This window comes from Miscanthus floridulus, chromosome 11, assembly GCF_019320115.1.
Source record: "Miscanthus floridulus cultivar M001 chromosome 11, ASM1932011v1, whole genome shotgun sequence".
In the NCBI taxonomy this organism is placed as follows: domain Eukaryota; kingdom Viridiplantae; phylum Streptophyta; class Magnoliopsida; order Poales; family Poaceae; genus Miscanthus; species Miscanthus floridulus.
Window position 1 is genome coordinate 99,272,248 of NC_089590.1, and position 24,453 is coordinate 99,296,700.

The 24,453-nt window shown below is 48.8% G+C and overlaps 3 protein-coding genes across 3 annotated transcripts; 2 read left to right on the forward strand and 1 right to left on the reverse strand.

The window, feature by feature from the left end:
• The first annotated feature begins 251 nt into the window (after nucleotides 1-251).
• LOC136492536 (U-box domain-containing protein 8-like) lies at nucleotides 252-1,284 on the forward strand. Its single transcript, XM_066488517.1, has 2 exons — nucleotides 252-980; nucleotides 1,270-1,284. The coding sequence occupies exons 1-2, from the start codon at nucleotides 252-254 to the stop codon at nucleotides 1,282-1,284; spliced, it is 744 nt and encodes a 247-aa protein (XP_066344614.1).
• Nucleotides 1,285-3,150: 1,866 nt separating this feature from the next.
• LOC136494182 (NDR1/HIN1-like protein 2) lies at nucleotides 3,151-4,267 on the forward strand. Its single transcript, XM_066490341.1, has one exon. The coding sequence runs from the start codon at nucleotides 3,424-3,426 to the stop codon at nucleotides 4,042-4,044; it is 621 nt and encodes a 206-aa protein (XP_066346438.1). The 5' UTR covers nucleotides 3,151-3,423; the 3' UTR covers nucleotides 4,045-4,267.
• A 4,616-nt stretch (nucleotides 4,268-8,883) lies between these two features.
• LOC136494184 (probable aspartyl protease At4g16563) lies at nucleotides 8,884-10,634 on the reverse strand. The gene has a single exon (XM_066490343.1). The coding sequence runs from the start codon at nucleotides 10,562-10,564 to the stop codon at nucleotides 9,077-9,079; it is 1,488 nt and encodes a 495-aa protein (XP_066346440.1). The 5' UTR covers nucleotides 10,565-10,634; the 3' UTR covers nucleotides 8,884-9,076.
• Nucleotides 10,635-24,453: the final 13,819 nt, after the last annotated feature.

Genomic DNA, 24,453 nt, shown 5'->3' on the forward strand with positions numbered 1-24,453 from the left:
ATGTATTCCTAAGCAAACCAATTTGGGTGAACATATACATGGAGTTTGCCTCCACCTGTGCATTTTCTAACACTGTTGGTTCATATGTATTTGGGACAATTGTCTGTTCGACATCCAAAGTGATGGTCCTTTGCTGGCGGACACCAATTTTGGAGCATTTTGCCAGAAGACACTCTAGTTCAGTGAAATTAGGCCACAGGACATTTTGCCAGAAGACATTTTGCCGGCGCCACGGATCCTGCCACTCAAGAATGGAGGTGTGGCCGGACGATTTCCTATGTCCCATCACGTTGGAGGTCATGATGGACCCCATCATCCTCCCCGCTGGCCACACCTTCGAGCACCGCAGCATCCAACAGTGGCTCGACGGGGGGCACCTCACCTGCCTCGTCACCAACCTCCCGCAACCGCCCTGCCCGCCGCTCATCCCGAACCACGCGCTGCGCCGCCTCATAGTCGTCGTCTCGCTTTCCGTGGCTGCTGCGGCGGCGGCTCCCGTCCCTGCTGATGGAGGGGTGCACGCGAGGCAAGAAGCGGTGCCGGCGGCGCCGGCTCGGTCCGCGTCGCCGGTGCCGGCGCTGCTGAGGCTGGCCAAGTCCGGCGCCGCCGGGCGGAGGGGGGTGCTGGAGTCTGGCAACGCGGCGGTGCTGCTGCGGCACGCGGAGGCCGGGGGCGAGGCAGCGGCCCGGGCGCTCCTGCACCTCAGCCTGGACGGCGACGACACGCGCGTGGGGCTCGTGGCCACGACGCTCTTCGAGCTCTACAAGTTGTCGGAGAACCGTCGCCGCGCGGTGCGCGAGGGCGTAGCGCCCGCCCTCGCGGACTTCGCCGCCGATGGCTCCGCGCGTGCCGCCGTACGAGAGACGGAGAGGGTGGCGGGGACAGGAAACAGAAAAAATAAAGGGAGAGAGGAAGAAGAAAGTGGCAGGGGCAAGAATGCCATTTCACTACTGTTCTCTCTCCTCAACCGGCTGCAACTGGTCCGTGGTGTCATTTGGCCTAATTTCACCAAACCAGAGTGTCTTCTGACAAAATGCTCAAAAGTAGATGTCCGGCAGCAAAGGACCATCACTTTGGATATCCTAACAGACAATTGTCCCTATATATTTCTTGTGTTTTCTTCTAAGGTTGTTGGGCTCCAGTGAGCGACACCTTGAGAAACTGGCACCACCAGCATGTAAGGTTAGGGTCCAAATCACTTGCAAATGAGATAGTAGGGTTGGATCTGGTATGTCATTCAGCCACTTACCGTTTTTCTTTTCCATTCAGATTGCTCATGGTTAATTAACGTGGATTGTGTTTCAGAATTTCTACTTCCTAATTTGTATTCGGGGTGCCAGTGCCAGGTATGAGTGCATGCTCTGTGCATCAAGGACAGGTGAGGGCCACAGACCAGGTACATGCATGCCTGTTGAATTAGTTTTTGTTACAACGCATGCGTAATTTTTGCTATGATAAACCTATGTATATACGATGCTACGAGGATGCGGTAAAACTTATTTATTGATTTATTAGCATACGAAAGAAATGAATATCGGAGATTTTTTTCCGTCGATATAAAATATTATCTTAGTTGTATCATAGAAAGACATATACAGTAAAGTTTGTGAGCCAGCGGCGCCGCGTTTTCCGTGACTATATTAATTTCACGAACTTTGCCTTTGAGATTAAATATCACTTTAGCGTTGGTATTTAATTTCATAGTATTATTATATTATCGTGTGATTCATATGATTTAGTATAAAATTTAGTTTTTTCTGTAGCAACACACCGACACGACCATAGCAAGAGTAGTGGTAGCGGTAGCTTGCGGGCAGACTATCGGGTTGGTTTTACGCGGACACGCGATTAGGATTAGGAACACGCGGCTCGCGTCTTAATTTCGGATCTACTATGAAACAGTGTGGTTCAAACGTGGTTAGTCGTCACGCGTCTCTGCGCGACAAATCAATCGATCCGACGATGGACTTCCGAGTAAAAAATCCAAGACACTCTGATGAGAGCGACACGCGGGCGACGTGTCCTTGAGTGAATTGAGGGAAGTTGTCAAGCACAAACGGCATCAGAAAGCAATAGGCCGTTTTTGTTGTTTATTTCTGCCGTGGATTGTCAGCAGGGCTGCAGGATTTGACCTGCAACGGCTCGCTGCACAAGCGGGCGGAAGCAAGAGAATGGAGCGATGGGGGTGACTTGGTGGCTCTTGAAACGGAATGGCGCCGCACGCCACCGCATTTGTTTCTCTGAGATGAGACCCTGGAACGATGGACGAGCCGGCGTGCTGTGCTGTGATGTGAACCAATTCGAAAATAGTTGATTGCCATCAAAATCATTAAAAATGGATATTCTTTACTTGGATTAAAAAGGTGCTAATAACTTTGCGATGTTAGCTAAGCGAGTCTGTCTACCAAACAACCCTGTGTTTTATTCAGTTTGAACACATGATTTTTTTTACACTATAGGATTAAAATCCAACAGCTTCCACCTTTCTTCTGCCCTCAGCCTTTAGTTTTTTTCTACCTCTAAATAATCACAAATCACAGGATCATAGATTACATATCATAAGAAATATTTTTTTTTTTATGAAAAGACAAATCACATGAAGAGAGGCCATGACCATCCATCCGATCAGAGACTCTTCAGGGCTGCTGTGCGCCTGTGCCCATCTCTGGCCTCCGCTTCGTCCTCTTCCTCTGCGACAGCTGCACGCACAGATGGCACTGCCGGCCGCCTCGCAGGCTCCCGATCCTCTTCCCTTTTCCCGGCAGCAACGCGCGCAGGTGCTGCACATGTGTGTTGTAAATTCACCGTGTTGTATTCATGCTAAAAACACGTATGTGTTGTATAGCATTTCTGTTTAATTATCATTGAAAAAGGGTAATTCTTATTTTTCAAATAATGCGATTGAGTCTTCACCTGGATCGGATGGCAGAAGACAAGGCAGGGTGTGGGATGGGATGGGATTGTGCCTGAACCTGACTCGGGACGTCGTGCCGTTGCGCTGCAAACGGTCAAACCAATCAGGCGCTACGCCAAAGCGACCCACCCACCCAAAGGCCCTCTCCTCGCCGGGGGCATAACCGCCATGTGCTAGCGGCGCCTCCTCGTCTCCTTCCACTTTGCATTTGCAACCAAGGGAAGGGCTGGGAGCCCAGCAGGCAGGCGAGCCGCGAGCACGACGACCTGGCCAAGCCAACCACCGCCGCCAGATTAACCCCACCTCGCCATCTCGGCGGGCGTCCAACTCCACCACGCCAGGCTTCCATATAAACCAGCCACCCCCGCACGAACCCTCCCCACCAAATCCAATCCACCGCACCGCCGTCCTGCGTCTTCAATTCCATTCCATTCATCGGAACCCAATCCAAGCCCGCAGCACAAGCGGAGAGGGGATCTCACCAAAATCCGGCGACCGCGACCACAACCATGGGCTCCGCGAGCCGCGCCGTCTCGTGCCTGTGCTGCCCCTGCAAGTGCCTAGCGTGCGGGCTCTTCAGCTGCCTCTGCAGCATCCTCGTCTCGCTCGCCGTGACGCTCGGCATCCTCCTCCTCATCCTCTACCTCATCTTCAAGCCGCACATGATCGCGGCGACCGTCGACTCCGCCTCCCTCGCCCAGTTCTCCCTCTCCCCGTCCTCCACGCTCGCCTACGACCTCAACGTGACCATGACGGTGCGCAACCCCAACACGCGTGTCGGTCTCTACTACGACGACGTCCAGTCCCTCGCCTTCTACAAGGACCAGCGCTTCGGCTACGCGCCGCTCGACGCCTTCTACCAGGGCACGGAGGCGTCCACGAAGCTGTCCCCGGAGTTCCGCGGCTCGCAGCCCCTCCAGGGCGACGTCACCGCCGCCGAGTTCAGGCAGGAGCAGTCCGCGGGCAACTTCGCCGTCAACGTGGATCTCAACGCCAAGCTCAGGGTCAAGGTCTGGTCGTTCAAGGTCCGCGGGCCCAAGGCCAAGATCACCTGCAAGCTCTCCGTCCCCGCCCCTGGTGCCGCCAACGCATCGCCGTTCCAGCCCACGGATTGCAAAGTCTGGTTCTGATTTTGGTCCTCGGTTTCGGTTTCGGTGTCGATCTGGTGGTGGGATTTGCTAGAGATACTAGTAGTAGATAATATTACCAGCTGATGCTGCTTTTTTCTGCGGATTTATTCTTTCTTTCGTTGATTCTCTCGGTCGATTTCGATGTCGATTGTTCCTCTGTACATCGCCGGCTGCTTGCTTTATTAGATTATATATATATATACTGCTTAGATGCTCCCCTATGCATACATTATGATTCAGACTTGTTTTGCATCTTTATTCGTACCAGTACTTAGTATACACTATTATCTGCTTCATCTTGCAATTGCTTTCTCTTTCAGTTTTACATACTAGAAAAAGTTACTACTAGGCCGCCGAATATCGTGATCCTTTGATGCCCCCCGGAATTCAGACGATTGCTCTGCTCTGTTCCTGAAATCTTGCCATTCGAATCGGTTCATGTTCAGTTGCAATCCTCGCTATCATGTTCCAATCCCAAAAAATTCGCTAATGGATCATCATCACGAAACATTGGTGCTAGGTGCTAGGTGCTAGGTGCTAGCTGTTGTTTGGCGCACCCGCGCAGGCGCGACGTGACGTGCTCCACCAAGTCACGGGTCGAGAGACTAGATATTGCACGCGGAAAGCTTGCGACCTTTCTGCCCCCTGAACACAGCAGCGCACTTCCATTTATCCCCAACCTTTCTACGACGTGATCCAATTGCGCTTGGTTTGGTTTCTTCCTTTGCTTGGTGTGTGTGCATCTCTGTCACAACACAAAACAGTTGTCACACCCGTTGACGGATGGCCTGTTCGCTTGGGTGGATAACTCATGGCTGAAAGTACTGTTAACTGATTTGTTGTGAGAGAAAAATACTGTTGGTTAGCTGAAAAAGTACGACGAACGGGGCGGAAATCAGGTCCGCATATTCTCAAGTTCACACGCTTCAACTGCAAGCCTGCCCGTGCGTCTGATGATCGGGTTCAACTGAAAGTTATTTCAATTTCTTTCATTTTTTTGTGAGCATAGCTTTTAGGTGCAGTGCAGGTGACCAAAAATATCTACCGGTGGTTGGGTTCTACGGTCCTGTCTGTCCTGCTCATGACTGAATGCAAAGAACAATGCAGGAACCATGACGAGCTCAAAACGACAAGACAATGGTGGATCGTGGACAGCGAATAGCTTGTGCCCTGGTGGCTGGTGCTTTGGCATGTTTGGAACGAAGAAATACAAAACAGAGGAATATGAGAAAACGTAGAAAAAAGTTAGGAATAAAGTGGTAAAACAGAGGAGCGGAAAAACATAGGAAAATATAAGAAGAGGTGTTTAGAATGTAGGAATAAAAAATACAGTAACGAGGATAAATTAGAACTAATTTGGTAGTTGTATGTGGGCCCTCTTCAATCAGTCTTGCCAAAGTGCCAAGCAAAGCCGATCAGCATCCAACGTTGCTGGCTGCTGCCTCAGACTCCCGCGGCGGAGACAAAACCAGAGGTAGCAGTGGATTTTTGTTTTCCTGTGAAATGAGCATCTGGCTACGTGATTCCGGAGGAAAGGGTTGAGTGATTCCCTTGTTCCAAACAGCAAATTTGGTGCCGTTCCATAGGAATGTGAATTCCTATGCTTTTCCTTTGATTTTCCCATTATCCAAACGGCCCCTAAACATCCAAGGACAAGGACGCCGTGGTCCTCGTGCACATAGAGTCGGTCGTCATCTAGTGTCAGGAGGTGTTGGGTTTTTTCTCCTAAACTTTAGTCGTTGTCTCATCGAATGTTTGGACATATGCATGAAGTATTAAAATATAGACTAATTACTCGCTCGTTAGACACTGTTTGGCTGGACAAACTTAATCCCTCCACTAGTCCTAGGGCGCGTTTAGTTGCCATCAAAGTTGGCGCCGCCAAAAATCTAAGGGCACTGTAGCGCACTGTAGCATTTTATTTGTATTTAGTAATAATTGTCCAATCGTTGATTAATTAGGCTCAAAACGTTTGTCTCGCAAAGTACAACCAAACTCTGCAATTAGTTTTTGATTTCGTCAATATTTAGTACTCCATGCATGTACCACAAGTTTGATGTGACGGAGAATCTTCTTTTTATATAGTGCCAAAGTTTGGATTCTGGAGTAACTAAACAAGTACCTAGATCCATATACGAATTGAAGAAAACGAACCCCACGAGATCATCCTATTTCATGCGTTCTGAGTTTTTGGTGAGGTGGAAAATAAACAGGGCTGGCCGGCCCGGGGCGAAACAAAAAAAAATAGGGGTCCTTCTAAGCACATGCTAGTCACAATACTGTATGTAAGGATGTGTTTGGTTTTGCACTGCACTGCACCTTTCGCACCACAATTTTGGCGTGCGTTTGGTTCGTGTGAGCTTGCCAAAAGTTCGGCGACGAAATCATACGCCGCACTTTTGGTGCCGCCCTTGTTGCGGCTCGGGGTGCGTAGGCGCGGGCCAAATAGGCCCTAATTCCCCTAAATATGTATGAAATATTACTGACAAACACTTAATTTTATTTGAAAAACAATATTCATAAAAAACAATTCTTAAATTACCTTCAAGCTACTGCTACCTTACCTTCAAGCGAGCACGAGCTAGCCAGCAAGGAATCAGCAAACTTGAGTGCTACAGCGGTCAATTCCATCACCGCCGGATGCTGCTGGGCCAGTGAGGCCTTGACAGTTGACAGGTCGTATACTTATAGTGTACACACTTGGGGTGGGGCCCCTTGGAATCGGGGGCCCAGGGCGACGGCCCCGCTTGCCCGGCCCAGGGCCGGCCCTGGAAATAAACTAATCTTTTTTACCTTAATCTTTTCCATCTTTCAATACATATGCATCGAAGGAAATTGCAATGTTTCCAAACAAGCCTTTAAGGAAAGAGCCGAACAAGGAAGGAAACAAAGTAGACGCGCATGGCCCATCAGCCCATGTTCGTTTGGGCCTTCCCCGTCCGCGTCTTTTGAGATTGCGTATTGCGTATTGCGTATCAGCTTCCCTCTCTGTCGCTATGGAGTAGTGGGCCAGTCAATGCGAGGCCCACTGCGTGTTGTTGGGCCTGATGGAAAATGAGGTACAAACAGAAAGCCGAGCCCAGAACAGTAGAATGTACTCCTAGCACTAGTTTTACGAGTACAAATGTTTTCGAGAGAATTACTTGTATGGCCTTAAAAAAAACTGTGCCTTTCTTCTATGGTCTTTTTCTTCTTCTTGAATTTACCTATAAGGCCCGAAATCGAAAATATCTTACCTGTATGACCTTCCGTCCAATTCAACCACTTAACGTTGTTAAATGAGTGGTAAAATGACCATTTTACCCATAACAAAAAAATACGGAGTTTAGTTTGTCTGTTTTAGATTGAGAGTAATATTGTGTAAATAAGGTCACACGTAATAGTACATATGGTTTCAGTGCGCCAACTGTTGAATTTTTTTTAGTTTTTAATATATTTTTCAAAATTATACCCTGGACCTGCTCAATTACATTGCATAAATAAATAACTTTGAAATTTTGTTTTCTGGGTGGAAGAAATTACTCGCCAGTAAGACGAGTTTACAAAAAAATAGATTTACATAAAAAACAACCTAGTAAAAAGAATAACTTAAAGCATATTCACTAGTACAATCACAAATTCTATTATTATATCTAGAAGAAAAAATACAACTACTGTCCACCTGGGCCTATAAACCAACCTATATAGCATAAAACTCGTTAAACTAATTTGAACTTGACATGCTGGTCGGACGGGGCAGCATGCAGATCGGCTGCTCCTGGTGAGCCGTGCCCCCGTGTTGGTGCCGCGCCGCTGCGGCTGCCCGTCGCACAGGCACCGCCGCCCAAGACGCCGCAGCAGCCCGCAGCCCGCCGGCCGCCTGCGACGCTGGGCCAGGCGACCTCCGGTCAGTGACCACCGCACGCACGCCAACCGCTCGAGCAGATGTGGTCCGCGGATAGGAATGCGACGCCCGGATCTGGCGACTCAGAGGAGTCCGCCGGCGCCGGGCAGCCCCCCATCGGCGCGGCCGTCCTCCATGCACCACCGACCACGCGTCCCACCTTTTTTCTTGGCCGAACAAACGCGAAAACTTCACGAGCGTGAAACAGGAGGTAAGAAGGAAGCAGGGGTAATCTGGACTTTTTGCGTAGCTTATAGGGCAGAAGTAACGGTAGAAGCTGACAGATTTGGACGGAAGGTCGGGTAAGAGATTTTCGATTTCCGGCCTTATATGAAAGTTTTTAAAAAAGAGCTATAGAAGGAAAGCACAGTTTTTTAAGGCCATACCTGTAATTCTCTCAATGTTTTTTTTTACTGCCGTCCGGTATTGCACAAGTAAATAAATAAATTCTTCTTAAAAGGTAAAAAAATAAATACCCTAATTGTACACATCGAAGACGCCCTGGTCCCTGCACTGCACTGCCGACACGGCGAGCAATGGCACATGCCCTCATTCACGCCGCCACTGTCAGTAGGTAGGGGAGGTAAAAGTAGCCCTGCCCACGACCACATGCAATATGCGACAAGAGGTAGGCCCAGTGGCCCACCAAACATTCCACCCGTCAGCCCAGAAGCCAATGGCCGATATCACAGGCACATGCTTGCTTTTTTGTTTTTAGTCCAAGAGAAATGCTGAAATATGCTAAAAAAAATACTACAATACGGATTAAAATAAAATACTACTAATAGTATGGAGTAGAACAATTCTAATGAGCTGCATCGATGCACATGCTTCCCCTCTTCCCAAAGCAGTCCCTAAAGAAAAAGGAAATCATCCGTCTTTTTGCTCGTCTTTTCTTCACATACCATTATGATGATCAACGTCTAAACTCTAAACACATCCAAATGACATGAATGAGCAGGCACACACGATAGTATTTTTTTTTTCTTTTCCAATCTTACACGATAGTAAATTTAGTTTATTACCAGTACAATCCGCAAAGCACGATAGTAAAAGAGCAAGCAGACAGCTTGCATTTAGCTTTGCCGCTACGTGGACTGGAGTAATTAATAGCCTCCACTCCGATCCTGCCATGCCGATCGACGTCGCTCACGACGACGACGCGCATGGCTGCCGGCGGAACCCCAGCCTCTCTTTCTCCAGGTCGTACTCCACGAGGTAGTTCTGCTGCTGGAAGCTGCCAAGGATGATGGCCGGGCCGCCGCCCTCGTCTCCAGCGCCGGAGCCTCCGAAGTCGGTGACGACGGCGAGGCAGATGGCCTCGGCGGCGTCGGCGCCAGCGCCGGGCACGGGGGCGCGCCCCGCGACCACGAAGTAGTTCTCGAGCGGGAGCTGCATGACCGCGCCGCCCTTGAAGTGGAGCGACAGCTCCGGCAGCGCCATGGACTTGGCGCCCTGCGGCAGCGCGAAGCAAGGGTGCAGCCCCAGCCCGTCCTCCACGTTCTTGGACCGCTTGTACCGCCCGCCGACCGCCGCCACCACAGCGTCCGACACGGGCTGGAACACCGTCGGGTCGAGGTACGTGAACGTGGTGCCGGAGTCTACGATGGAGCCGCCGGACCCCGCGGCGTTGGCCGCGAACGCCCGCGCCGGGAGCCGCACCGCCTTCCCGCCCACCGTCACGCCCGACAGCGCCAGGTAGTAGTACACGGCGTACGGCTGCTTCTCGCCCGCTGCGCTCTTAACCAGGGGAACGTACTGCATGCCGTCGGCGCCGGCGTTGTCGCCGCCGAGGACCAGCGAGCCGCTCACGGCGGCGTTGTCGTCGAAGCGGCGGGACAGGAGGCAGTAGGAGAACTTGGGGAACCCGAGCTGCGCGGGCACGGACGGCGCGCCGCGGCCGAAGCCCGCGAGGCCCGACGGCGGCTGGTGCACGGACACGAGGCTGCACCCGAGGACGAAGCCCGGGACGGCGCGGCCCGGCGCGCGCAGGGTGTCGGCGATGAGCAGCCCGGCGGTGGAGCCGGAGCCATAGACAACGGCGTAGGGCGGGCAGACGTTGCTGGCGGTGGCGGTGGGGGTGCAGTTGGCGCCGCGGGAGCAGGGGACGCCGCATTTGGCGAGTTGCTCGGCGGAGTGGACCCACAGGCAGGAGGGGTTGCGGCAGCCGACGAGGCGGGAGGAGGAGGAGTTCTTGGGGTGGAAGACAGGCACGGCGGCGGCGAACGGGGAAGAGCAGTTGCGGCAGTCGTAGTTGGAGGTGCACGGCACCCACGTGAGGTGGCTGCCGGTGTCGAGCAGCACGGGGAGCGGCTGCGGCGGCGTGCCGAGCGACGCCGTGAAGGCGTAGCCGCCGTAGGAGTGCGGGTACAGCGCGGCGGTGGCTGGTATTGACGGGCGGCCGCCTGATGATCCTTTCTGGCTGTGGTGGCCGGGGCGGCCCCGGCGCTTGAGGTGCGACGCGCGGGCCAGCGACGCGGCGGCCAGGCGATACAGCGGGTGGTGGTGCCCGGCCTCGGCCAAGTGAGGGAGGTGGCGGTACAGCGGCAGCGTTGTGGCCGTCGGCGCGGCGGTGGGGAAGAGAGGCGCGATGACGAGGAGGATGAGGAGAGGCGGGAGCAGAGGTGGTGGAGCCATGGTGGCTGGCCTGGCTGTTCTGGGTGACGAGGGGTTTGGGTTTTAAGTAAACCAGCTGCCAGGAGCAGCGCGTGCTAATTTGTCTGTGATTCTTTACGATGGCCGATGGGACGGGAGTATATGTGCCTTGCTTGGGTTGGTGGACATGGCGGTGGCCGGTGGGGCCCCACCTCATCCGCCACCGTCTCCTGCTTGGCCGTCCTTGATGATGACCATGACCATGGATTGCACTGGGTCACGGGCGCGCGGCAGGACGCAGGACGCGTGCGCGGCGCGGTGAGGTCACCACTCCACCCGGACCTGGGTCTCCGCGACGACGCGCTCCGTGTGGAAGTTTGGGGTGGGTTTAATTTATTATAAAAAAAATACTACTTATTAACTGAAAAAATATAGGTTATAAGCCGAACGATCAGGGCGAAGCCTGGAAGGAGAAGGGCCCGACCCTCCCGTGTCAGCAGCCAGCATCCATGCACCATCAGAACTTGTCAAAAATCAGGAGAAAGTGCGTCTTGACTGTACACTGCAATCATGCACTACACCGATCGTGGCTAGAACTAGCACAGTGTCTTGGTTGCATATTGCAAGATGGAATGTATATCACGATATATTGCTGATGGCGACTCATGCAACAGAGTCCAGGCGTGTGCTAAGTTTTCTCGAAGAACAATGCGCTGCAGCAACATGACTTGTAGGTAACTACTTATTTGGTGCTTCTGATTTACAAGATCTTTATTGTTTCTCACCCCCTTTGTTCACCCTGATTATCTCAGTAGTGCACCATAGAATATTTGAAATTTGCTGACATACTCCGTATCTTAGCTATGTGATTCCCTCTTAATGCTTTTCAGTTTTGTGGTTTTAAACTTCCTATAACAAGAAGGTATAAAGTGGCCACACAGAGAAAAGACGACGAGGAACACGGATTAACGAACAACCATTGCGAGGCAAAAATCGTGACGGTTGAGGCGATTGTGAAGGTCTACACGCCGGTGTCTTCTCCGGGCCCGTCGTCCACCACCGCTCGCCGGGCCCTTGGGTGGGGGTCGGTGTGCATCCCCTCCTCTCTACTCGCCCTGCTGGATGGCGACCTTCACCTCTCCTCAGGGGGTGATAACGTGCTCGAGTTATGGATCTTCTGGGTCTAAAACTTCCGACCTGGGAGAGTGGTTGAAGCTGAGATTCGTCGTCAGTATGGCTCGCCGGTCAGCTTTGATCCCTCCTTCTCCTCCTCTGAATTTTTTATGGTTGTCTCTTTTGGTCGTTGCAAATTCAAGTTATCTGAAAATCCGGTTCCCTTTCTTCTTCAATCTGTCATCGAAGGTGTGCCCGCAAACTTTCATGTCCTGAAACTCGGTGATAGAGTTTTCCGCTACTCTGTTTCATCGCCGGTGGTTGGTTTTCACGTTTATAAGCTCCGCTCCTTTGAGTGTGCTCTTTTCAAGGTTTACTTTAACCTCTGGCATGGCGGGGGTCCCAATTATCGCTCTGAACTCCATCAGTGGATTGCTGAGGAAGAAGCTCAATGGTCCATGGTGGGAAAGAAGAGGAATCCTTCACCGCCGACGACCGGATTGCTCACCGGAGCAAACGCCATTCCGGTGACGAGCCGTGCACCTGTCCCAGGTTTGAATCCCCAATCAGTTCATAACTCAGTCTTCAATCGTATTAAATTTGGCGCGACAACTATGCCTGCCGTTACTTCAGTTTCAAATTATGTTTATGAGGGCATTCTTGGCAGCAGTCCAGCCCATTTATCTTGTTCGAGATGTTTGGCCCATGGTCACTTGAGGCCCACTTGCCCCAATCCTTTGCGTTGTTGTAATTGCCTCCGATTAGGCCATTCATTTGGCAACTGCCAATTCTCGCCTCGATCTCCGCGCCTCTCTGGCAAATTTACGGATGGTAATTTTGCTGCTACCAAATCCCACCTCTCCAATATCCCTATGACAACTGGGCCTCCTCCACTGTTCCTGCCCGACGCTTCGCATCCATGCGTGAATACTTTATTCACTCTACTGGAATTACCCCGCCTTCCCCTATAGTCATCTCTTGGTCTCGCTCCTGGCGTATCACCACTCTAGAGTTCCTGGACGGCGACAACGACGAGGTGACGACATCGGTGATCGACGATGCCTCATCTCCCCCTCCGGCCTCTAGGAGCGCACCCTTCTTCGACTCCTTTGGTGAGTACGCCAAGTCTGTGCTCGCCTTCACCTCCATTCCTCCGCTTTGTCATGTTTTCTGGGAGGAGAAAACCCCAATTGGTGCTACAGTAACCCCTGGCCTCTCTTTGCAACACGCCATGGCTTTTTCACTTTGTTGATCCTACACCTTTCTTGCCTCTTGGCACGCAGCGCATGATGGTTGATGGGCGCCCGCTTATGCGCAGAGTAGTTGTTGGGCATGTTCCTTAGAGAAATAATGATCTTGTTTTTGCTGTCTTTCACCCAATGCCACAAGGGCCAGTTGATTCCTGGGATATTCGTATGCCTTTGGATGACTTTCTGATGAATCATAGGGATGTTGGATACCGTAGCTTGCAACCATCTCCTTTTGGCTAGGCTTTTGTTTGTTTCAATTACATTCATGAGCGGGATCTTTTGATTGAACAGAGCCCTCACCATTTTGGCAATGGTACTATCTCTTTTTTTCTACATAACAGAGCTTGGAATCATAGAACTGCATTATGACTCATGAGGTTTGGCTTATTATGATTGGGTTGGACATTGACCTTTGGACCAGGCAATTGGTGCAGAAAGTTGTCTCATCCTTTGGTCTGCTCATGATCTGGGAAGAGGATCACTATAATCTTGCAAGAGCAGTTGTCAAAGTCAGGGTTTCTGGTCTTGAAGACATCCCCTGGTTTTTTTGTTTTCACAGAAGGAGTTGGCCTTGACATAGATAGTTGGTCAGTTCAGACTAAGATGATCCAAGCTACAATGATTGGCAATGCTGCTCAAGATGAAGATTTCCTCCTGATGATGGGGACTTTGATCCAAATGTTTTTTATTTCCATGGATTTGGTTAGCCTAGACAAGGCTCTCCTCCACCACCACCAGCAAATGATCAACCTACCCCTAACATGGAACATCAATAGGCTTTGGGTTGGGGAGTTTGGCCACAGCCAGATGCCAATGGAGGTCAAGCTGATGAGGCACCAAATCTTATCCCCATCCAGCCTAATGGAGGTCAAGCTGAGAACAATCAGGAGCCTGTTGAAGAGGTGTTGCAGGTAGTAGTTGAACAAGTTGCTACACCTGAACAGGCACCACAGGGTCAGGTCCTAGCTATGGATGACATTATTGATAGCTCTGAAGATGAGGCCCCACCTCCACCACTGCTAGCACAGAAAGTGGAAATTCCTAATTTCCCTAATCTTCAAAGTATTGTGGCCTTTCAAGTCAAAGAAGTTTAGATTGAAGACTTAGAGGCTTTTGATGATCTCAATAATGAAGTAGGTGGTGATGATGCTGTGGCGGGTGGTCAGGAAGGCGCCAATGCTGAAAATTTTGGACATCTACAAGTGGGCCTGGTGGAAACTTTCACTCCCCCAGTTGATCCATCACTGCTTCAGAAGGCTTCTTCTATGAGTGGCCCAAGCCCAATGGCCATCAGATGATGGGCCAAATATTTCAACAGTGTGGACATATCTCTACCAACTGTCAACATTCCTACACCATGGGTTGACTTCTTCACTCTTCTTATGCTCAAACAAGGTTCCTATGATTAGGCTAAACAGTTCCTCAGTTCTCCTGCTTGGGCTAATTTCCAGAAGCACTTTGGTGGTACTTCTTTCTCTTTTACTTTACCCCCTTCCAAGCCTTCGGTTGTAATCACTGATTTAACCTATGCCTGTTCGGCTCTTATCTCAGATGATACATCTATTGTTTCTTCTCAACAAGCTCTGTCCACTCCTAAGCCAAACATTTTGGTGGATCAAGCTATTGTGGATCAAGCTGCTACTGCTATTGAGCCTATTCTTGACCCCCAAGACGGTGTTGTGGAACACTCTACTCCTCCACCACCCCCTGCCACCTCTAGATCACCTCCTAAAGGAAAAAGAGGTAAGTCTATCCATAATTTAGAAACAAATTTGAGAAGAAGTGAAAGAGTTCACAGTATGCATAAAGGCTTCAAATCTCCAGTCTGTAACGATCGTAACTATCTCGGTTGCTCTCCTAATCCTCTTGTTCTTTCTCCTTCGATAGTATGTGATCTAGGGATGACTTTCTACAACATCGACCCAACCAATCTTACATATGAGAGCCTCAATGCCAAGAAGTTGAAGCAGAGTGTGGTTGGCAAGCCAACCAACAAGAAGACCAAGCTGACGGTAGAATCCGGGTCAGGCCTCCCCAAGAAGCCCAAGAAATCCAACAAGGATGATGGCAAGAAATCCAACAAGGATGTGGGCACCTCAAAGAAAGGCAAGGACCCAAGCTCATGAGCAGGCCCATCTCAGGATGCTTAGAACTGATGTTTTCACAGTTCTCTTTTCTTTCATTTATCTTTTGTTATCAGGGTTGTAAAACATTGGAATGTTTTGTCATGGAATATCCATGGAATCAACTTGGATAAAAAGTGAAACGCCATCAGAGATCGTTTAAAAGATAATAGTTGTGATGTCTTATGCTTACAAGAAACTAAGCGTGAGAGCTTTGATCTTTCCTATCTGTGTATTTTTTGTGATGCCTCGTTTGATTCTTTTGTTTATCAGCCCTTGGTTGGTGCTTCTAGGGGGTCTATTATTATTTGGCGAAGTGCAGTTCTTTCAGGCACCATGATCTTTCAGAACTCGTATGCTACTTCAGTAGAGTTCACCTCTCATCACAATAATGAAGTTTGGGTTCTTACCAGTGTCTATGCTCTATGTACTCCCCCCAGGGAAGAGAGACTTTATTCTTTTGTTTAGAAACATTCAAATGCCAGATCATATTGACTGGTTAGTGGTAGAGATTTCAATCTTTATAGAAGTCCAAATGATAGAAATAGGTAAGGTGCAGATCATGATGAGATGTATATGTTTAATGAGGCTATCAGTGCACTTGGCTTAGTTGAGCTCCCCCTTAAAGGTTGAAAGGATCAAGATGCTCAAGAGAGGGATGAATTGGGCTAATTCTAAATTTCTTTGCAATAATTAAATCCTACGGTTAGTCTAATTAACCCCTTGTGCCTAAAAAGTGTTTCTAATTGTTTTACCGCACAAAAGACTTGCAACCTAAGTTCCAATCCTACTCTAGCATGTCAATTCTATGAATGTAAAAACAAGAATTGAATTGCTCAAAGTAAATGCTCAAAGTAAGTGCTCAAAGTAAATAGAGAAGGAGGAACGCGGCGATGTTTGCTAAGGTATCGGAGAGTCGTCACTCCCCACTAGTCCTCGTTGGAGCACCCGCGCAAGGGTGTGGCTCCCCCTTGATCCGTGTAAGGATCAAGTGCTCTCTACGGGTTGATTCTTCGATACTCCGTCATGGTGAATCACCCACAACCGCTCACAACTTGAGTTGGGTCATCCACAAGCTCTCTGGATGATCACCAAGCTCCCAATCACCACCAAGCCGTCTAGGTGATGGTGATCACCAAGAATAACAAGCATTAACTCTCACTTGACCACGACAAGCCTAATGAAAAGGTGGATGCACACTTTGCTACTCTTGATCTTCACTAATGAGGTCTCTCTTTGGGATTCTCAAATCTCAATCACCTCACTAGGACCTTGCTCTTCTTGGCACTCTCTAAGGTGTTTCTCAGCTGTTGGAATGAGCAAAAGTACCCCCACATACGAGCAGAGGTTGTATTTATAACACCGGCTGAAAAACGAACCGTTATGTGCCTCTGCGGGATGACCGGACACAAGAGTGTGGATGGTAATGATTCGTTCATAACATTCACAGATGATTACTCCCGTTATGTCTATATTTATCCAATCAAAGAAAGAACAAAAGCATTGAATAAGTGTAGATATTTAAGGCAAAAGTTGATAACCAACACAATTTAAAGATTAAGATAGTCAGGTCCGACCGTGGGGGGAGTACTACGGTCGGCATACCCCATATGACCAAGTTCCTAAACCTTTTGCAAGGTTCTTACAGGAGAATAGCATAGTAGCCTAGTATTTTACACCGGGCGAACCTCAGCAGAATAGAGTAGCTGAAAGACGCAATCGTACCATGATGGATATGGTGCGTAGTATGATAAGTTACTCCACCTTACAGTTGAGCCTGTGGATGGAGGCGTTAAAAAACCGCCATTCATATCCTCAATAGAGTACCAAGTAAGTCGGTGTCCAAAACACCGTATGAGTTGTGGACAGAAAGAGTACCCTCACTAAACCACTTACATGTGTGGGGGAGTCCTGCTGAGGCTAAATTATTTAACCCAAACATTAGGAAGCTAGATCCTAAAATAGTAAGTTGCCATTTTATCTACCCAGAAAAGTCAAAAGGTTTTTGTTTCTACTGTCTAGACAGACATATAAAGTTTGTGGAAACGAGACACGTTGTCTTCCTAGAGGATGAAATGATGAGGGGGAGCATGGTAGCTCAAGAAATTGACCTTGAAGAGAAGCGGGTGTATGCGCCCACTCCGATGATTCATGAGCCAATTTTCTCACTACCTGCGGTCGCTGCACCGACAGTGCAAGATACTGTGGTGCCAGCAACTGTTGTTATTCTATCTGTGGCAACAATGAATGACGATGAGGATTCTGTTCTTCAGGATCCTATAGAACCTATTGCCACACATGAGGGGGAGCAACAACAACCTCAAATAGAAGATGTGCCAAATGTGGAGGCCCCTAAAAGGTCACAAAGAGTTAGAAAATCAGCTATTCCTGTTGAATATGAAGTATACAATACTGAGGAATTTCAAATAGAGGATGATCCCACCTCATTTGAATAAGCCATGAGAAGTGATCATTCATCAAAGTGGCTTGAGGCTTTGGAAGATGAAATGAAATCTATGAATGCCAATAAAGTTTGGGACTTGAAAATAATTCCTAAATGAGCCAAAACCGTAGACTGTAAATGGGTCTACAAAACAAAACTTGACTCTCAAAGGAATATAGAGAGATATAAAGCACGACTTATGGTAAAAGGCTTTAAGCAAAGAGAAGTGATTGATTACAATGAGACATTTTCTCTAGTCTCATGTAAGAATTCATTTAGAATCATAATGGCATTAGTGACACATTATGATTTAGAATTACATCAGATGGATGTAAAGACGGCATTTCTCAGCGGGGACTTGGAGGAAAATATTTACATGGCACAACCGAAATGTTTTGTCATGGAAGGAAAAGAACGAATGGGATGCCACCTAAAGAAATCCATTTATGGATTATAACAAGCTTTAAGACAGTGGTACTTGAAGTTTGATAAGACAATAAGGAATTTTGGGTTTTAAAGAGAATGTAGAGGATAATTGTGTCTATACAAAGTTTAAGAATGGGAAGTTTATCTTCCTTGTCCTGTGTGTGGATGATATCTTACTTGTAAGTAGTGATGTCAGTCTACTACTGGAGACAAAAAAGTTTTATCCTCAAAATTTGATATGAAAGATCTTGGTGAAGCTTTGTTCGTTCTAGGGATCGAGATTCACCGAGATAGAAGTAAAGGGGTGTTAAGACTGTCACAAAAGGCATACATAGAAAAGATCTTCAAGAAATTCTGTATGCACAAATGTAGTCCCTCACTTGCTCCTATAGTCAAGGGCGACAGATATGGGGATTTTCAATGCCCCATGAACCAATATGAGATCGATAAAATGAAAGTGGTTCCATACGCTTCAGTTGTCGGAAGCTTGCAATATGCCCAAGTATGTACGTGCCCTGACTTGACAATTGCTACCGGATTACTTGGCAGATTCCAAAGCAATCCTAGAATAGAACACTGGAAAGTGGTAAAGAAAGTCTTGCGTTATTTGCAAGGAACGAATGGCCTCGTGATAACGTATAGAAGATCTGATTCGCTCCATATAGTGGGATATTCAGATTTTGATTATGCGGGAGATGATAAAAAATCCACGTCTGGATATGTATTCACTCTCGCAGGGGAGCTATTTCATGAAAAAGCTCAAAACAAACCGTCACTACATCATCCACAATGTATGACGGTTTGTAGCGTGTTATGAGGCAACGGGGCAGGTGAACTAGCTAAAGAAGTTTATACCCGGTTTGAAGGTGGTTGACGACATCTATAGACCACTTAAGTTATACTGCGATCATAATCAAACAGTACAGTATGTTCACAACAATAAGTAAAGTGGTGCTGCCAAATACATTGACATAAAGTATTATGTTGTGAAAGATAAAGTCCGGGATCATGCCATAAGTCTTGAGCATATAAGTATTGAAAAGATGCTCGTGGATCTGCTTATAAAAGGCTTACCACCCAACGTGCTCAGAGAACATGTAGCTAGCATGGGTTTAAGAGAAAGCCTAAAATTCCTGGACAAAAGAAGGCCCAAAGTTAAGTATCTATTTCAGAACAGAATGGTGTGTTGTAGTTGTTAAATCTATCGGTAATTGACCGTAACGATGAAATATATTCTATGCGTTAATCTGTAATGGAATGAACAAAAGTAAATAATATGAAATTGAAAGATGGTAGTGAGATCAAGGGGGGGAATGTTAGTTGATCTCCACCAATAGACCCAACGGTCTATTGGGCCCTTGGATCTGCGCCCTGATCGGAGGCGCCCAACCCTAATACGGTTGGTGGACCCCTATCGCACAGCACTATAAAGATAGGTGGGGTTTACGGCTCTAACTACGAGGTTGATCAGAACCGCCGTTACCACCTACAGAAAACCTAATCCGATCTAAAGAAGGGTGCTGCCAGCGATGGAAAGCCCCACCGAGTCCGCCGTCACCTCTGCACTGACGTCACCATCGCCACTGGACATCGCCACCACGACGCCACGAGGTACTATATGATCCTTACACAATCTTCTAAGCAGGCAATCACAATGTACAAGGTGAAAAAGGAGAAGCAAAGAAGGAAAGAGAGAGATATGTCATCAAAGTCCGATAAGCATAAGCCCCAGAGGAAACCCCACAAGAAGTCATCGAAGAAAAAGGCTTAGGTCCACGTCTTTTAGGTGAGACCACAGTTTTGAAAGCTCAAGCAAGGAGGCCTGTCAACGTTTTCTGTTGTATTTGTCCGCTTTGAATATAAGTTATTCCGTTTACTGGTTATGACACAAACCTGAATGCTGTTATAATATTCTGCTCTGATATGCACCCAGCTTGTACTTTTCAAATTTTGTTTGGGATGTGGTCTGGAACAGTCTCTATTGTTGGTTCTTGAAAGCCGCCCAAATGGAGCAGTGCTGGCTAGCGCCAATGAAGCCACGGTTGAGTCGACGGTGTTGATCTAATGTTGGCCTCTGAGATTACCATGTGGTGTGAAATTCGACATTTGAAATCTTTTAGCTAAACTGCAGACGATTGGTTGATCCGATACCTTGTCAAGCTGCCATCGCGTTTGCAGTGAATCCTTAACCGCAAGAGCCTCATGTGCACTAGCTGAAGTAGGATAAATCGTTGTTTCCTTTTATCAAAATAGAAACAGATAATGACATTATGTGCAGTGCACATTGTTTTACTGGCCATGCAACGGCAGTGACAGCAATAGTTGTTATACACTTCCTCTGTCCCGAAAAGAATGTAATTCTAGATTTTGGATAAGTCAAAGTTTTATAAATTTGACTAATTTTTTTTTAGAAAAAACGTATCAACATTTTTTTTTATCTTCAATTGGATTTACTATGAAAATATATTCCGGCATCATAGATGTTTATTATTTTTATATAGATTTGGTCAAATTTATAATTATTTGATTTCTACAAAAGTGAGAATTAAGAGGGAGTACTTGTATTCAGGTACGTAGAAAGGCCAATCAGAAGCAGTGTTCAATTTGTCAGACAAATAGCGGAATTCTGACTCTCTGATGACTGTCTAATCTGCCTCCTCTCGGGCAGCACCAGCTGGTCTACTACGCTAGCACAGCATGCACGGTGGCATCTTTTCATTTGGGGTGTGGTGGTGTGGATGCTTGCTCTGCGATCGATCGCGGCCGGCCGCAATCACCCCCGTGATTCCCTCACCCCCACCAAACCCCTGGCCTGGAGGCTGGAACTGGAAACACGCCAAAAACCTCAGGCACAACCAAGACCCAGCTGATGCCGCTGCTACAGATATACTCCCTACGTCGAGTGCAGTAATGGCGTTGGCATCATCGGCCGGCGCTGTGCTGGCTGCTGCGCTGCTCTCTCTTTCTCTCTCTGTGACTGTGACTACATGTAGTACATGTAATAGTAGGAAGGAAGCACATCGCATCAGATATTCTGCCTAAAACGCTAGCGGTCCAGCAGTATGACCACTGCCCGTCGTCACTGATGCTCCACTAACCACACATCTGCATGCACCTGTCCGAATAAATCTGGTGTGCGCGTTTGAGTGAGTTCACCAGATTCATTCAGCTTGAGTCTTAATTCATCTCAAGTAAAAATATTCAGTCTCAGACTCCCAGTCAGCTAGCAACAATGAAAGTTTATCTTCAGTTGAGAATTGAGATATAACAACGCTGATGTGACTGTGAAGGAGAGGAACTTGCTGGCATTGCTTGCAGTCTTTCGGATCGGATGAGGGCAGTAGCTGGCTGGCTTGGCTGCCTGCTCCTGAAGCTTGTGATCCCTCCATCTGAATCTGATGAGGGCAACGCTGCTTTGGGCTGGGGGCCGGGCGACCACTGTTCCGCTAGGCTGTTTTGGCTCGGGCCACCCTCCCTTCGATTGCTGCTGCCTCTGCTGATCTGCTCTGCCTGCGCCCACATCCACATCCACATGCAATGCAATGCGAGTTGTAACAAAATTATATTATTTCTCTCGCTTCGCTTGCAATTGCATGCCTCGTCTCTTCGTTGCAGCATCCAGATCTCCAAACGGGCACGCGCACCTTGGCGTCTTGCAATGCAGAGAACTCTTTCTCTTTGGATGGCAAACACATGCATGTATGCTATGGGTGATGGTCCAGTAGTCTCAGCTAGCAACAGAACTAGCATGCATGCTATCAGCCTTCGGGAGGCCGTAAACGATCGTGGATTATTTACTGCTGGCTGGTTTGGTGTGAGAGAAAAATACGGTTCCCGGCTAGAAATTTACGATCATTTACGAGCAAGCGAACAGGCTGATATGTGGTTGTGGTTGAGGTACAGTACTGGTGTGTGCTAAACTGCCAATGGTGCATAGCATCAACGTCGCGCCACCCTACCGCCTGATATAGTACTAATAGACTAGGCTAGTGGTAATCTGGCTTGATTGGGTTTGGCACTGACTGCTCTGTGTGTCTATATATGCCACATGCCAGTCGGTCATTGGCGCAAAAAAAGCGCCGCTGATTTGCTCATCTATCCTATCCAATCCTGCACAATTTTCAAGACAGATTTAATTAATGAAACTAATTAACTTGGTGTTGTAGATGTTGTGCATTTATCCATGAACTTAGTTGAAGTGACACGAGCTTGACTTAGGGCTTGTATTGCCACGTAATCAATTTACTGATGTGACAGTGTGGGAGTATGACCCTCGATACCCACAGGGCTGTACATGAGCCAAGCCGCTAGGAGAGGCCCAGCCCACAAGACTGCGCATGGGTCACGCTACTAGTGGAGGCCCGGCTTACAAGACGACGCAGCGTGAAGCACGTCACAGGTCGGCGTGCCTCACAAGACTACGTGAAGATCCTCGGTGATCTAGAAAACCTGCTCGGATATGCTAGATCCCGTAATATCTGTAACCTCATATCTTATAAATCGATCAGGATAGAAACAACCGATCTGTAATTCTACCCCAGGCTATATAAGGCGGGTAGGGACTCCCCCTCGTTTTCATCTGATCATACGCAACACAACCCACCGAAAGACACAAGACGTAGGGTATTACACCAAGTTAGCGGCCTGAACCAGCCTAATCGCTGTCTCTTGCGTTCTGTGTCACTGTTCGGTTCCCTCACGCGCACCTCCACCGATTCATCTACTACCGTGGGCATACCTCTCGTTAGACTGCCGACTAGATTTCATCGACAGTGGCGCGCTAGGTAGGGGGTGTACGTGCTGAATTCATGACGAACCACATGGTCACCTTTTCGAGCTCCATGGCCCTTCCCGAGCCAGGCCAGATCTTCACGGTTGGATCCATGACCTGGATCATCAGCCCCGGCGACAACGGGGAGATCGTGGACGCGGTGCAGGATCACCCTGCGCCGATCACGCCAACACCTGCAAGGCTGCAACGACATCTCTGATCCCGGCACCCCACCGCTGGATTAGGGGATCTATCAACAATGATGATCTGATCGCATCCATCGATCAGGTCACAAACCGCTTAACGGAATGTCAGCTCCTTGTGGATTTGGTCTTAGATCAATCTAGAGCGAGTGATGATTTTCCTGCACTCCAAGATCACCAAGCCGCTACGACCGAGCGACCTACTCGGCCACACCGTTCGAGGTGGCTAGATTCTGATTTGGTGATCATGGCTGCTCCAGAGGGGCGCACGGCGTGGCACCGACCACTTCCCGCTATCGGCCTATGCTTGGCGGACTACGAGGCCTCGATGGAGAACCCACCGAGGCCCTTTTCCTTCGGGCTAGAGGGTGCGAGATCTGCGTACCAGAATGCCATCCACCACCTCTTCGTCGAGCACGTCGAGCGCGATCACATCACCAACCTCTACATGATCGACCTGACTGACTCCGGTCAGCCCACGACCGTGGTCAACATGGTGGCTATTCGCCAGCTCTCGGATGATTTCCCTCTTCCGATCAAATCTCTCCACAACATTCTGAATGAGAGCCCCGATGATTATTCCGAGGGCTCAACCAAGACCGTATGAAGCTGCCCTACTTTCCCTCCGGAGTTCAGGGGCATGATTTTCCACGTCAGCCACGACAGCGTCACCAAGGACAATGAAACCGCTGAAAAACGCGAAGCTCATCTAGCGAATAACACCGATCGCCAACATCACTGAGATGCACAAGTAGCCCAAGGGGCCGACGAGGATGGTCGTGGCTCGCCCCACCATCAACGTAATCTAGAAGAGGCATTTGACATGGTGGGTGACCAGCCAGTCTACTAGACTCCAAGCACCAATCTAGCCATTGCTTTCAATGAGCTCGACAAACTCCCTCACACTCCAGAGGTCGAGAAGGTCCGAGCACATATCATAGCCACGTAAGTGCAAGTTAATGAGTTCTGGAATGACGCCCCATCTTATTCCACCGCGACAGGTCATAGCCGCCGCTCTCGCCGTGACGGAGGAGGCTAGCATCACAGCGCCGAGGGCCCTCGACCTCAGGCTAGAGGTCCCTACCTCTATAGAGGATCTAGAGGCAACTATGAAGCTCATTCACGCCACGACGACCACCCTCAACGCCCCTAGGGAGGTAAGGGCGGCACCCGCAACTAGGAGGTCAATCAACCCTTCCCTCGCGATCTTCGTGACCACATCAACGTCGGCACAGATGTCCATGGCCGCATCAAAAACAGCAGGTCCGCACGCTACGAAGCAGAGATAGAGCGTCGCCGACAATTCGACGCCGAACATGAGGGATTCGTTGCCCGTCAAGCACCACTCCCTGCCGGCGCATCAGGACTTTGCCCCTTCACAGAAAGGCTCCGAGCCGTCCGGTGGCCTGTGGGTTTCAAGGTTATTGGTGTTAACACCTATGACAGAAAGGCCAACCCCGCTCAGTGGCTAACTCTATACAAGATCACCGTGAAAGCCATAGGCGGAGACAAAGAAGTCATGGCAAACTATCTTTCCATCATGCTTAACCAGTCTGCAAACAACTGGCTCCTCAGTCTATGGGAGAACTCCATCTGATCTTG